This window comes from Pistacia vera, unplaced genomic scaffold, assembly GCF_008641045.1.
Source record: "Pistacia vera cultivar Batoury unplaced genomic scaffold, PisVer_v2 Contig167, whole genome shotgun sequence".
Taxonomy (NCBI): domain Eukaryota; kingdom Viridiplantae; phylum Streptophyta; class Magnoliopsida; order Sapindales; family Anacardiaceae; genus Pistacia; species Pistacia vera.
In genome coordinates, this window is record NW_022195758.1 from 109,053 (window position 1) to 122,863 (window position 13,811).

The window sequence follows — 13,811 nt, forward strand, 5'->3', positions numbered from 1 at the left end:
GCAAACAACACATCAACACTTCTAATAACAACCATTCAATGCCATGTGTCCTCCAATACTACAAGTTTTGCCACAATCAACATCCACACTTCAGTTTCTTCAATCAATCATAACAACTCATAAAACATAAATAGCAATAACTTCATGTATAATGAATTCAAGGCAATAAATAGAATAAATGAGTTCAACTACACTTGCCATCAACTAATTATATGCCTTAAAGCCTAAATTTAAGGTTGCATTAAAATCTACAAACCCTAGCATAATCCCTAAAGTCATGGGAGGTTCTTCCTTACCTTTTTAAAGAATTCCTCCAACAAATCCTTTGCCTTTGTCTTCTTTTACACCTTAATCCTACATATATAACATTATACCTCAACATCTACTTCAAATCTTCAAATCACATCAAACCTATGGTTTTTAATCCTTACCTTAAACCCTTCAACTTGAAGATCCAAGGCTCCTATCTTGTTCTCCTTGAAAAATTATGCAAAACTCCTTTAAAACTTAGAGAGAGAAAGCTTGTTTCATGGAGGATTTGAGAGAAAATGGAAGAAAGGTTGAAGAAATGCTCTCTCCCTTGGCTTGAACGAATTTCCTCTCATTTATAGGAAAATATTTCATTAATTTTCCAAAATTATGCTATTGGCCCAATTATTTTAATTGTATAACTCATAAGTCCTTAATTCTTCATATGAGGGCATTTTGGTCATTTCGCACTAAACATAATTATTACTTAATTAATGCCATTAAATGCAATTAAGCCAACTCATCCTTGACTTTTTCAATGCTTATCCATAGGCGAAATGACTATTTTGCCCCTAATACCTTTCTATGGATAATTAATTCATATCATTCCAAATGAATTGACTATTTTGCCCTTAGTTAGATTTTATGCTTTTTAACATAAAATTAACATCTAAAGGACTATTTTTAGTTAGGAACATACCTTTGATATCTTGGGTATTACAGATTGCCGACATCCATGACGTTGGCATGGATGTTGATGTCGAGGTGGAGGTGGAGATAGAGGGCCACAGTAATGTCCCAATGAAGGAAGATGTGGACAGCCACTGCTAGCCGCGGTAGAAGGACAATCCACAATAGCAAGAGGAAGGCAAAGGATAAGAGCCAAGATAGTTTCATGGAACAAATAGGCGTGTTTGGCAAAACAGTTCAAGGATCCCATGAAGAAATGAAGGACATTGCCTTGTTTTTCAAACGAGAGTCTTTGGAGGACAAGAGGAGGTTGTTGTTCAATGATATTTTCGAATTGGATAAGTTTACACTAGATTAGATGCTGGAGGTTGGCGAGGCAATTGCCAAGGAACCCCATAAAATGGATTTTTTCTTTGGGTTACTGATGGAAGTTAGGCGAGAGTATGTGAGGAACAGCTATCTGAAAGTAATATGTATCGACCATCGTTTGATCATTTAGATTAAATTAATGTTAGCTTATTTTGATTTGAGCAATGACGTCTTATTTTAGCGAACTGGGCTGTCTAAGTTAGTGTTATCCATTGCATGAATATGGTAGTTTTTGGCTAGATTGGGGGGATGCTGGGTATTTTGCATTGTAAGAATGGTGGATGTATTTGCAATTAGCTTACCAGTGGTAGTGCATTGTCTCTGCACTTAACTGTACCTTGTAAAGGGTATAGTTTGCTATGTAAGTAACTTGTTTTTGTAAACCCAACTTATCTAAGTTAATGTATGGAAATAGTGTTCATGTGTGATTGACATGAGTTCAGTTGTGTATCTCATATTTATGTTGTCAATACTTTATTAATGATAGCAAATAGTCCTGTGCACCAACAGTTATTTAAGAGATGCAAGGTATAATTAAAATGACTATGGACTGTTATTTCATAGCACCCATCATGAAGAACTGAAATTGACTAATTGCGTTATTTTTGTCCAATTTCAGGTAACAACACCATTTACACGAGCAAAGATTTCCCCTCAGGGAAGGGATGGAGTCGTAGAAGTTAGTCGCCCGGTTTGCGCTAAGAAAACTTATGAAGGCAATGGTACAAGTAACTTAGATTCTTAAATTGCCCTATAAAATTATTGTTGAAGTGTTAACCATTTGTATTTGCGTAATAGGTGTTAAACCTCCACAACATATGAGTCAATGCATTGCCACCAATAGAGAGCATGGAATGTTGAGCAATAGTATATTTGACCGACACCTGGGTATGCTTCTTTTCTTAATTCGAAAGCTATTTACCTGATGCTTTTACATGTGTTTATACATTGGGTTATGACAGGAAATTATGGAAAGGTTGGGGAGATGTTAACATGTCAAATTTCAAGTGCCTTGATTCCATGTGGTTTTATTTGTACTTACAACGATCACATAGGCGGAAGGTGTTGAGATGGGTTCAAAAAGAGGATATACTGTAGAAGAAATGTGTATTCATTCCCATTGTACTCTGGTTAGTTAATGTGCACTGTATTTACATGTTGTCTCCTTATTACTTCTCTATTTCGAGGATGCTAACACATTGCGTTTCTATATGGGCAGGGGTCATTGGAGTCTGTTGATTCTATGCAACTTTAGGGGAAAAAATGAGTTCAAAACCCAACACCAGTTGCATGTTATTACTGGATTCCCTTAGATCGGTAGACCCTATGAGGTTTGAACCCTTGATAAGAAAGTAAGATCTCCTAAAACCTAAACCTCTTTCTGGTCCAGATCCATGTCTATCCACAGTTTCTAAGTTTTAGTTGTTTTTAGCGATTTACATTTCCCAACTTGCTTGATAGGTTTGCTTGCGATATTTATGAAAATAAAAAATGACAGAGAAGATGGATAGTGTTGCTGAAATACCTTTCCTACTGTCGAAGGTCATTACTATGGCCTTGAACCAAAATAAAATTTTGGTTATGTATTACCGTATGACTGTACGTTGACTGAGTTAATGACTCCAATTGAATGTAGGTTCCCCAGCAGAGAAACCAAACAGACTGTGGGTATTTTGTCCTTTACTACATACTGAAGTTCGTGCAAGGAGCCCCATCATGTTATTCTGTAACTGAAGGGTACCCTTACTTTGTAAGTGCAACAACATTGGGAAAATACTGACATTTGTATACTAAAATGTAGAAAGAATGATGCAGTTGATTTTTTTTATCTATTTTGGTACAGATGAATTTCAATCCTTCCGTGACAAACTGCAGTTGGACGTCGTGTAGAGTAAGTTATTCTTGACATTTGTTCTGTGAATTAGTTGCATATGGCATATACAGGATAGTTTTTGCTAGAAAGGCTAATGTTGTCGTCTTAACGTCCCATATTACGTCACCATCAACATCATCATCATCATCATCATGGGTATTGGAAACTTCACCAACTTCACTCTCAATTGGATATATTGTCATTTCACTCCTAATGAAATTATGAAGTAGGCAACAGGCAGAAATTATTTGACATTGGGTTTTGATAAGGCAGAAGGATGCATCTCTCAAAATACCCCATCTCTTCTTCAGTATGCCGAAACACCTCTCAATACAATTCCTTGCCTGAGAGTGTTTCATGTTGAAATATTCTTAGGCTATTCTCGGTTGTTGGCCTTGCCTCCAATCATTCAAATGGTATCGTTGCCCCCTGTATGGGGCCAAGAACCCTTCTCCATTGGTGTATCCAGAATCACATAAGTAATAACACCCTATCATGAAATTTCACATGTCAGAATCCATATAAACATATACTATGTCACTCTATCCTAACATGTACAAGCAAATTCGATTGAAGATGTACCTTGAGGGACCTTTAAGTCATTTCTCCTACTAATGGCATCCCTTAGCACTCTACCATCTATAGCTGAACCTTCCCACCTAGGGAGAACATAAATAAATTGCATGTCAGGTGAGCAAACACCAAGCACATTCGTTGCAATTTCACCCTTTCGTGTTCGATACCTAGGTTTATCACTGGCGTCGACGTGAACCCTGATGTATGTTCCATCCAGTGCACCCAAACAGTTCTAACAACACAAAAAAATAAGAAAACATTGATGCAGTTAGTGGATGATGTTGAAACCAGAATTTTATGTAAATTATATGTAGTCGTTGGGAAAATATGTGCCTTGAACCATCTCCAGCATTCATCAGTTGAATTCTCCGGTATTGGCTCCGATTTCTTAAGTAAAATGGAATGCAATTTCAACACAATGTGAAACTTTCGTGAAAGTGTCTCACCTGATCTAGATATTTGTCTTTTCATAACCCTGTACTTCACATGGTGCACAAGGATGTGAAGGAAACTACCTACTATTTCCTCTATACTGGTATGTCTAGTTGAAACTAACCCCCTACGACTTTCTAGTAAATTACATAACTTAAAAAATGCTTTCCTATCCATTCTACAGTTCTCGAGACAAACTCCATCAATCTCAAAAATCATGTTCTGTAAGTTTAAATTCCTAATCTCACATCTACCAATTAACTCACCCGCGTAGGTTATGGAACGCCTAGATCGATTCCTATTCCTAAGGTGCAATGCTAACCCTAGAAAAAGAAACATGGTGAACATGTTTTCCAGCATGTCCAAGGGCAAAAGCAAAACTACCACCAAACACACTTTTGGCTTAGTGTTAAACGAGCCATGGTTGTTTCACCTAATCCATGTACAAACAAACAAACTATTACTTAAGAATAACTATACCAAAGTATTTGAGAATAAACAACAACATCAACTTATTCAACAATACCCAAAACATGAGGTTATTGCACAACAACAATCACCATTCTTTAGACAATAACACAACCAATAAGCAAACCAAGAAAAACAACACTCCATAATTCTATTGATATTTTCGAAAGCAAAAATCAACAGCAAAAAATAGTTAGCAATCTATACTCAGACAAAGCAAACTAATAATAATTGAATTCCTTTCTTCACCAAGTCCAGCCCAAATATAGTTTAGCTTTCCAGCATGACAGATACAAAATCATGATAGACAAGTTTAATTTACAATAAAAAGGGAAATCCAAATTAAATGTAAGTGGACAGTCTACATTTGATAAACACGTAATAGGCAATATCTAATGCATGTTTTTACTAAGCTGGTTTTCTTATTGACTATTAGTTAACAAACATAATAAACTGTGCTTATAGGAATATCAAATTCTGCCTAGAGGAATAAGTTACAAAAAGTGTAACTTCACCATGAAACTACAACATTGTTTACTGTTTACTTCGCTTTGATTGGGGCGACGGATGCTCAGATAAGCGGCGGCGCTTGGGGTTGACTCTTACCGAATGGAAATTAACAGAGCCGATCAAATGAGGAAATTTCAGCAACAGTTTTTTGTTAGGAAAAAATGACCAAGTCATGACAGCGGAAAACAAAAAATTATTTACAACATAGATCGTTCCTTAGAACGAAGATCGGGGCACAAATTTACAGTTTACACATTAAATAAGAATCTGCAGGAAATTCAGTCTAGGGTTAAGAAATCATACGCACATTTGGAGGCTCCTCCAACTTGTCTCTGAACAGATTTCGCTACCGACCCAAGAGTAGAATCAAACTAATGTAGTCCACACGAAGACAACCCCAAGGAACTAAAGAGGGATTTGCTAGATCATCTTTAGCCTTAAGAACCAAGAAGAAATCAAGCAAACTTTGTTTCAAGCAAAAAGCAATCTGGTGTAGGAGAGAAGAGGGCTGGAGTTTTTGCTTTGTGAATGAAAAATGAATTCTATTTTTTAATTATTTCACAAAGTTTTGCACTTATATAGTCCACACTGTGCCCTATTCCATCATGGAATGGGCTTGGGCACCAACCCAAACAACTCCTATGTCCAAACAGCCCCATTTAGATATTTTAATAATTATTATTGTTATTTCAATTAAATTCAATTAATATATATATTTCATATATTAACATTTAACACTAACAATAATTCATTTAAATATATGTTAACATATATTTAAATATAATTTCACTTATTTAATTTTATTAACAAATTAAATAAAGGCTACGACCTTAGCAAATTTAATTGCACTATGAAATTACCAAAATACCCTTTCGCCTAAAAAGACGAAAATGTCTTTCTTATAAACTGGCTCTTAAATTATCTTCTGTGTGTGACCCGTAGGCTCCTCATCATACCGGTAGTGTGTAGTATCGCGATTAACACCAATTAATCGTCTCACTATACACAGACCAAGATTGGCCCTTAGCAAGGCATCATGGCCACCCGATAGATTCGGATTCAGCAAAGCAGCTACCTGTCAACGATATGGTTACCGTACAATCCAATCATTCCATCATCCGTTATCTCAACGAGACCGAGGCATAGAAATAGTGTCAACCTCAATTACTCTCGATATGTGTGTATTCAGTTACTGGACCAATGACCGGAATTATAAACTGGATAGAGCAACAACTCAATCCCACTATGGCCACAGTTTTAGTATCATTGTCATTTACTGAATTGCGCCATGAGATAACTTCCCCCGTACCCGGGAGCGATGAATCCTCTGTTGACCACCATAGTCTGGATACACTCCTTGATGCAGCCAATCACTACCGTATTGACAGCTTTGATATCACGCCCGAGGATCCACACAGGAATGTCTCTCGGTGCCCACACAGGTACGTGACTCACAAAGTACTGTCCTCCCCCCTTAAGGGATAGCTAGCCTGATGGTACTCACCATGCTTCCCAATTGACTATAGCCCCTTGGTCTTGGGTTCGAGTGGTGGGGGAGGCGAAAGAAATCCCTTAAGGGGGGGGACAGTACTTTGTGAGTCACGTACCTGTGTGGGCACCGAGAGACATTCCTGTGTGGATCCTCGGGCGTGACAATAAAAAGACGCCTTTTTATTGTCACACCCGCGGCCCCACACAGGAGTCCCTTGCGGTGCCCACAGCTAGCCTGATGGTACTCACCATGCTTCCCAATTGACTATAGCCCCTTGGTCTTGGGTTCAAGTGATGGGGGAGGCGAAAGAAATCCCTTAAGGGGGGGGGACAGTACCTAGTGAGTCACGTACCTGTGTGGGCACCGAGAGACATTCCTGTGTGGATCCTCAGGCGTGACATTTGAATAGAACTACGTTGGGCTAGTGTCAAATTGCACCAATCGATACACAAGGCGCTCCGGTGATCTCAAGTCTAAAGATCACATGCACCACCATTCGTTAGAGGATTTGTTCGATAAACACTAGGGTTACCATCCACATGGAATCCTCTGGTGGGTTAGTCCAGTGAACTTGCCTATAGCAAGCACCCATGTGTTTCACCAGGTTGTCACCAAACAACCTTGACAAGTGAGATCAGTCATTGCCTTTCGACACGGTCGTTCAACACTATGATGGTCTTACTGTATTATCTGTGCCCTTACTTCAGAATAATACTAGGGCTACAGACGTTTCTAAAATGGCCACCATATGTGCTCATAGGGTTCTCACTATCAAGATTTAAAACACTTAATACCCTCGCAACGGTTCTATCATTCTAAGGATATATATCAATATATACAATGATGATTTGCGCGATATAGAATAAAATGTCTTTTATTGATCAATGAACATTATTACAAAGAGTCAATTCTACAATAATTGATTGGCTCTAGGTCACCTACTCTAACATTTTTAACAATGCCAAGCTGCCCTATCATCCTTTTTGACAAATGCACAAACGGATTTCAATTTGTACAACATTGTTCCTTTCCCTAAACCATCGATCTAAATCCCTAAACTATCGATCTAATGGTGCAATGTCCTAAACCGTCAATCTAAATCAAATAACTTTATAACAAAATGATTTTTAATTAAAAAAAGTACAAACCTAATCTCTCGAAAGCGCTACTGCTTGTGGTCATTGGAAAGCATCGTAGTGAAGATGGTCTGCGACGATAGGAAAGTCAAGGTTAGCATAATGATACACAATAATGGAGTACCAGAGTAAAGGAAGACGACGAACCTTGGGCGTGGTTGTCGACATCGTCTAGAGATTAGGTCAAACTCGATGTCGTCGCTGTTGTGTTCGTCGAAGAAGATGAATGAGAATGGTGGGTTACGGTTTCACAAAATTAGTAAGTTATAGGTGTAGGTCTTTCAAACTTCAGGGCCTTTTTATCTTAAAATATTATTAAATAAGGTTACAAATGTCTTTTTTCTGCTAAAATGACATATTTCTTATTAGGCATATATTTAAGGCAATTATGTCCCAAGTGATTGATATGTAATGACAAATTTGGATTAAAAAAAAAAAAAATAAACCCGATAATGTCAAATACCACCCCTAGACTAGGTTATCTTATTACTCCAAAGTTCATCCACAATGTTCATTATTGACAAATAAACAATACCGTCGTATTTTTTAACCTTCAAACCAAAAGCGGAAATTGCTGAAAAAAAAAAAAAAAAAAAAAAAATAGATAACAGCAGTTATCTTTATACAGCCCTAACCAACCACACCCTAAGTGTTGTTATGTTAATAATATGTAAGTTTTGTTTGTGGTTTCAGGAAGGGAGTTGAAAAGAAAGGCAAAATTGGAAATTTCAGTTTTGCCGTGGCGAAAATTTTATTTTGCCATAGCGAAAAACCCTGGAGTCTAAAAGACCATTTGTGCAATTCCATTTTCGCCACGGCGAAGCTGGGAAAATTTTCGAGAGTAAAGCGAATTTCCAATTTTTCCGTAGAAAGAATTTTTCTTCGCGGCAGCGAAACTAGAAAGTATATAAAGAAGTGCGCGGCCGACACCTCATTTTGTGTATACTCTCTCACTCAAACTCTCAACTTTTCTCCGATTTCAGCCAATTTTTAACCTAAATCTACCAAAATTTTACTGTCTAATCACTTCTAAACACATTTAATACCTTGTTTTGCAGGATTGAAGCCGATTTTTGAATTATTTTGAAAACCCTACGTTTTCAAAATTTGGGGGTTTTGTGCGATTCTTGTGGAAATTCAATCAATCAAAGGTGTATTTAGCTTGGGTTGTTAGTAAGTAAGAGTTTCCTTTCAATTAATTTGATTATTATTGCTTTTTATGGAAAAATTGATTGGGTTAGTTGAGATTGGGATTTTTATGCATTATTGTGATTGTGGGATATTTTTGGAAGTGATTTTGATATTCATTATTGTTAAAAATTGTTGGCTATTGGTTTATTTGCTATATTGATTGAATTGGTTGTGATTTGGAGAGTGGTTGAATCATTGTGGTTTGCGAAGAGAAATGTGGAGGTGGAGTTGGAAGTTATTTTGGTACTATATTCTTGTGTTGTGATATTGTGGTGTTATGGAGTGTTGTTGTATTGATTGCAGAGTGTTTTGGATTGAGTTGTGGGATATTTTTTGTGTGTAACCGAAAGTGGAGTGTGATTGAAGTGTGGTTTTCAAATTTTCTTGAATTCTTGTTATGGCTCCATTGAAGCATCAAGCAGTAAAAAAGAGGAAAGAGAGAGGTGAAAGTAGTAGAGGAAAGGCGAAAGTCACTGATGATCGTTATGTGAGCGACAATGTGAAGAAGCGATATGAATTGGATGTTAAGAAGCAACAAGGTTTTATTGAAGAAAGAGGACTTGATTTCTTAGATCATCCTCTGGGGTTAGTGATAGGATTCAAGCTTTGGGAATGAGAGAATTCTGCAAGGAGCCCAACCATTCAATCTTTGCAACGTTTGGTAATGGAATTTTATGCCAACTTCCCTGAAATCAAAAGGAAAAGTCTATGTTAGAGGTTTTCAGGTTCCATGTAATGCTATTGCTATTAATGAATATTATGGATTGGAGAATGTGGAGAATGATGAGTATGCAGATTCTTACGGAATGCAGACTAAGATGAAGTGAGTCAGAGGATAGCCAAGCGGGGAACTACTTGGCAGATTACTAAAAATGGGAGAAGAAAGTTTCTGGCAACAATTTGAACACTGACACTCGAATTTGGCAGTATTTTCTGTGTTCAAAGATGATTCCAGTCACACATCATAGTTCAGTGGATAGTGCTAGGGTCCTGATCTATTCCATCTACACAATGAAGAAAATGAATGCAGGAAAGATGATTATGACAAATATGATGCACGCAGCTAGACCAGTGAGAGCTAGTTATCTTTCCCCTCATCTCATTACTGCTTTGTGTACGAAGGCAAGAGTCCAGATCTATCCAGATGAGATCCAGATCCAGCCAGCACCAATCCTGAATATGAAGTATATGCTGAACCTTAAGACAGATGCACCAAAAAATCCAGTAGCCCCACAAGCGTCTCCTCATCCACAACAACAACCAATCTCTGATTTAAACCCAGACGGGACCGACCAGTCCGACCGAGACCTGGCAGCCTCTCCGATCCGGTTCAGGTTCCAAGGGGTTCTGCTATATTTCAAATTTATAGGAACTAGTTGAAATTTTGTAAGGGTGTTTTTACAATGTTTCAAAATTTTAGGGACTACTGTAATTTTTTTGGGCATTTAAATGAATTAAAATTTCAAGGACTAATTTGTAATTTTTGGGGGTATTTTTATAATATATAAAATTTAAGGGACTAATTAAATTTTTTTTAAATACTTTTGTTGTTGACGTCATCAATCCAATCGGTTGGACTGGTTAACCCGTGACCTGGTCACTTTGCCGAGTCTCATAACGGATCGGGTTTTAAAACAAATGTAATCAAGGAGCAAGTGCAGAAATTAACTGAAGATATGCACTACATGAAGCAATACCAACAATTGATAGGTCGCCAGCTGAACACAATCTTTGAGATGCGACGCCAATAGTGTCTTCAATGATATGGACATGACACGGACATGACACCTTTCCAATGGCAGGACTTCCAACCTGTTCCACCTGAAGCTGCAACCAATGATGAAGAAGAGGAGGAGGACGATGATGAGGAAGTTAACGATGAGGGATTTATTTTCTCAATTTTCTTTACACTCCATTAAAATTAGGTTTTAAGCATGTTACTACATTTTTTAATATACATTGATATCATGTACTTCGTTAAACTGTAAAGTTGAATCTGGTACTATTAATAAGCTTTTTATTAAAAAATAAAAATTAGTTCAGCCTTAGTAAAATCTTGGCTGCGCCCCTGATTCTTGGTAAATGAAGTTGAACCATTGCTGCTTAATTGAATCTATAATGCCTCGGCCTCGCCCCTATGAATCCTTCAAACAAGGTAAGTAGCAAGGAAAATAAATTTGTGAAGACAGTTTTGAAAGTTACAGAGAAGTTTGACCCTTTCTTGAATAAAGAACGTGGGCACAGTATATAAGAGTACTTGCTATAGCTCGTAAATATTAATATATGCATTATACATTCTCCTTCAATGGTTCTAACCTAATTAAGGATCAAATCCCAAACCGGAATTTAGCTTCACTTAACGAGGCAAAAGACAAGCTGAAAGGCTTCTTTCTGAGCGGTAATAAGCCCTTTTACAGACAAGGCTATGAATCCATACAATTTCACTCTACATCCAATGCCTTGAAATACTGAGAAAACTCAAGTAGTTGTCAATCACAGCAATCATAAATCTACCATGCCAGTTAACCTCGCTTTACAGGCCTTTGAACATAAGATTTGTTGGGATCCTCTGTCTTGAGCTTTGGGGGTCGAATTTCTCCTTTCTTACCCTGCATATAAACAATAATGAAAACCATTGTTTCAGGTAATTGCACTTGATTTCATGTCGTTAGTACGAATCGATTGTTTCATCTAAAACAATTATCAATATATTATCTGACCTTCTTTCCTGTCTTCATGAAGTCTCTCCAGCTTGAAACCTGACATTAAAATGAAAAGGAGATCACTTGTAGTCCAATAAACCAAACTAGTTTTTAGAGAAATTTATTACTGTTTTATGTTCCCAACACTTGTAAATTTAGAAAGGTATACATAAAAGTATGACATAATATTTAGATAAATAGATCTCTATTTTCATATGTTCAAGAAAAAATCATCCTCATTTCTCAAAATTCTGAATAGAAAAGCTAAAATTCATGTGCTCTGATCATGTTATCCCTATGTCTAGCATTATTTGGTTCAGCCTGCGGTTAGTACAACTGAAGGGTCACTGCCACGAAACTCCAACCATCGCAAATTCAAACATTTTACAAAAGAGCATGCGCTAAATGACAATAATAGACTCCAGGTGATGTGTTCCATTGTTTCTAACACTTTGGCTATGGCAAATTACTTGATAGCAAAATAATACAAGATGAGAAACCACACTTGAAATTACTTAAACCACTCTGCTCCAATTAGTCAGTTTGAACTACTAAACTAATAATTTCCTGGTTAAGTGAAACATCAGATCCGAAATAAAAAAAAAAAAAAAAAAAAAAAACAAACCCGTTGTTCTCTTGTTCCTTCCCACTGCTCCTCGTGCTCACGCTTTCTCTTCCACATTTCTTTTTGTTCCTCTTCATCCTTTTTCAATCTACCTTCCTCTTCTGATATCTACATTACAATAATAAGACCGCAATTGTTGTAATTGTAAAAGTGTTGAATTCTTCAATCATTTTCATTGTAAAAGAGAAAACACTCTCACCCACGCAAGACTTGGTTTTGATTGAAAATCAAAATACTCTTCATTTCTCTTGTTTCTTAAGGCTAAAGAGGGATCTAGCAAATCCCTCTTAGTTCCTTTCGTTGTCTTCGTGGGGACTACGTCAGTTCGATCCTACAACTGGGTCGGTAGCAAAATACATTCAGAGACAACTTGGAGGAGCCTCAAATGTGTGCGATGATTTCTTAAACTCTACATTAATTTTAAGATTTTGTTGGCATAAACTGTAAATTGTACCCTGATCTTGGTTCTATGGAACGATCCTTGTTATTATTGTTTTGTTTTCTGCTGCCTCAATGGTCGTTTCCTAACAGTTAGTGGATAATGTTGAAACCGGAATTTTATGTAAACTATATGTAGTCGTTGGAAAATATGTACCTTGAACCATCTCCAGCATTCATCAGTTGAATTCTCCGGTATTGGCTCTAGTTTTTAAGTAAAATGGAATGCAATTTCAACACAACTATTAACACAACGGAAACTTCGTGAAAGTGTCTCACCTGATGTAGATATTTGTCTCTTCATAACCCTATACTTCACATGGTGCGCAAGGATGTGAAGGAACTACCTACATTTCCTCTATACTGGTATGTCTAGTTGAAACTAACCCTCCAGACTTTCTAGTAATTACATACTTAAAAAATGCTTTCCTATCCATTCTACAGTTCTCGAGACAAACTCCATCAATCTCAAAAATCATGTTCTGTAAGTTTAAATTCAATCTCGCATCTGTCAATTAACTCACTTGCGTAGGTTATGGAACGCCTAGATCGATTCCTATTCCTAAGGTGCAATGCTAACCTAGAAAGAGAAACATGGTGAACATGTTTTCCAGCATGTCCAAGGGCAAAAGCAAAACTGCCACCAAACATTTTGGCTTAGTGTTAAACGAGTCATTATTGTTTCACCTAATCCATGTACAAACAAGCAAACTATTACTTATAACAACTATACCAAAGTATTTGAGAATAAACAACAGCATCAACTTATTAACAACACCCAAAACAGAGGTTATTGCACAACAACAATCACCATTCTTTAAACAATAACACAACCAATAAGCAAACCAAGAAAAACAACACTCACAATTTTAAACAATAACACAACCAATAAGCAAACCAAGAAAAACAACACTCCACAATTCTATTGATATTTCCGAAAGCAAAATAAACAGCAAAAAATAGTTAGCAATCTATACTCAGACAAAGAAAATAAAATAATTGAATTCCTTTCTTCACCAAACAGTGAATCTGTCTAGCCAAATAGTTTAGCTTTCCAGCA

General features: G+C 36.9%; 1 protein-coding gene and 1 long non-coding RNA gene across 2 annotated transcripts; both read right to left on the reverse strand.

The window, feature by feature from the left end:
• Positions 1 to 3,204: 3,204 nt before the first annotated feature.
• Positions 3,205 to 4,408, reverse strand: LOC116125509. The gene is made up of 4 exons (XM_031411221.1): positions 4,091 to 4,408; positions 3,764 to 3,989; positions 3,581 to 3,671; positions 3,205 to 3,391 (listed from the first exon to the last, which is right to left on the reverse strand). The coding sequence occupies exons 1-4, from the start codon at positions 4,406 to 4,408 to the stop codon at positions 3,205 to 3,207; spliced, it is 822 nt and encodes a 273-aa protein (XP_031267081.1).
• A 6,841-nt stretch (positions 4,409 to 11,249) lies between these two features.
• Positions 11,250 to 12,427, reverse strand: LOC116125527. The gene is made up of 3 exons (XR_004127352.1): positions 12,314 to 12,427; positions 11,707 to 11,745; positions 11,250 to 11,595 (listed from the first exon to the last, which is right to left on the reverse strand). It is a non-coding gene; the product is annotated as an uncharacterized LOC116125527 (long non-coding RNA).
• Between the last annotated feature and the right edge of the window lie 1,384 nt (positions 12,428 to 13,811).

Bases quoted from the DNA above. Each gene is read 5' to 3' on its own strand.
- LOC116125509 (XM_031411221.1), bottom strand. From the start codon at position 4,408: ATGATTTTTGAGATTGATGGAGTTTGTCTCGAGAACTGTAGAATGGAT. The intron at 3,990-4,090 runs GCACATATTTTC...TTGTGTTGTTAG, and splicing joins AATGCTGGAGATGGTTCAAG to AACTGTTTGGGTGCACTGGA. The intron at 3,672-3,763 runs GTACATCTTCAA...ATTTCATGATAG, and splicing joins TGACTTAAAGGTCCCTCAAG to GGTGTTATTACTTATGTGAT.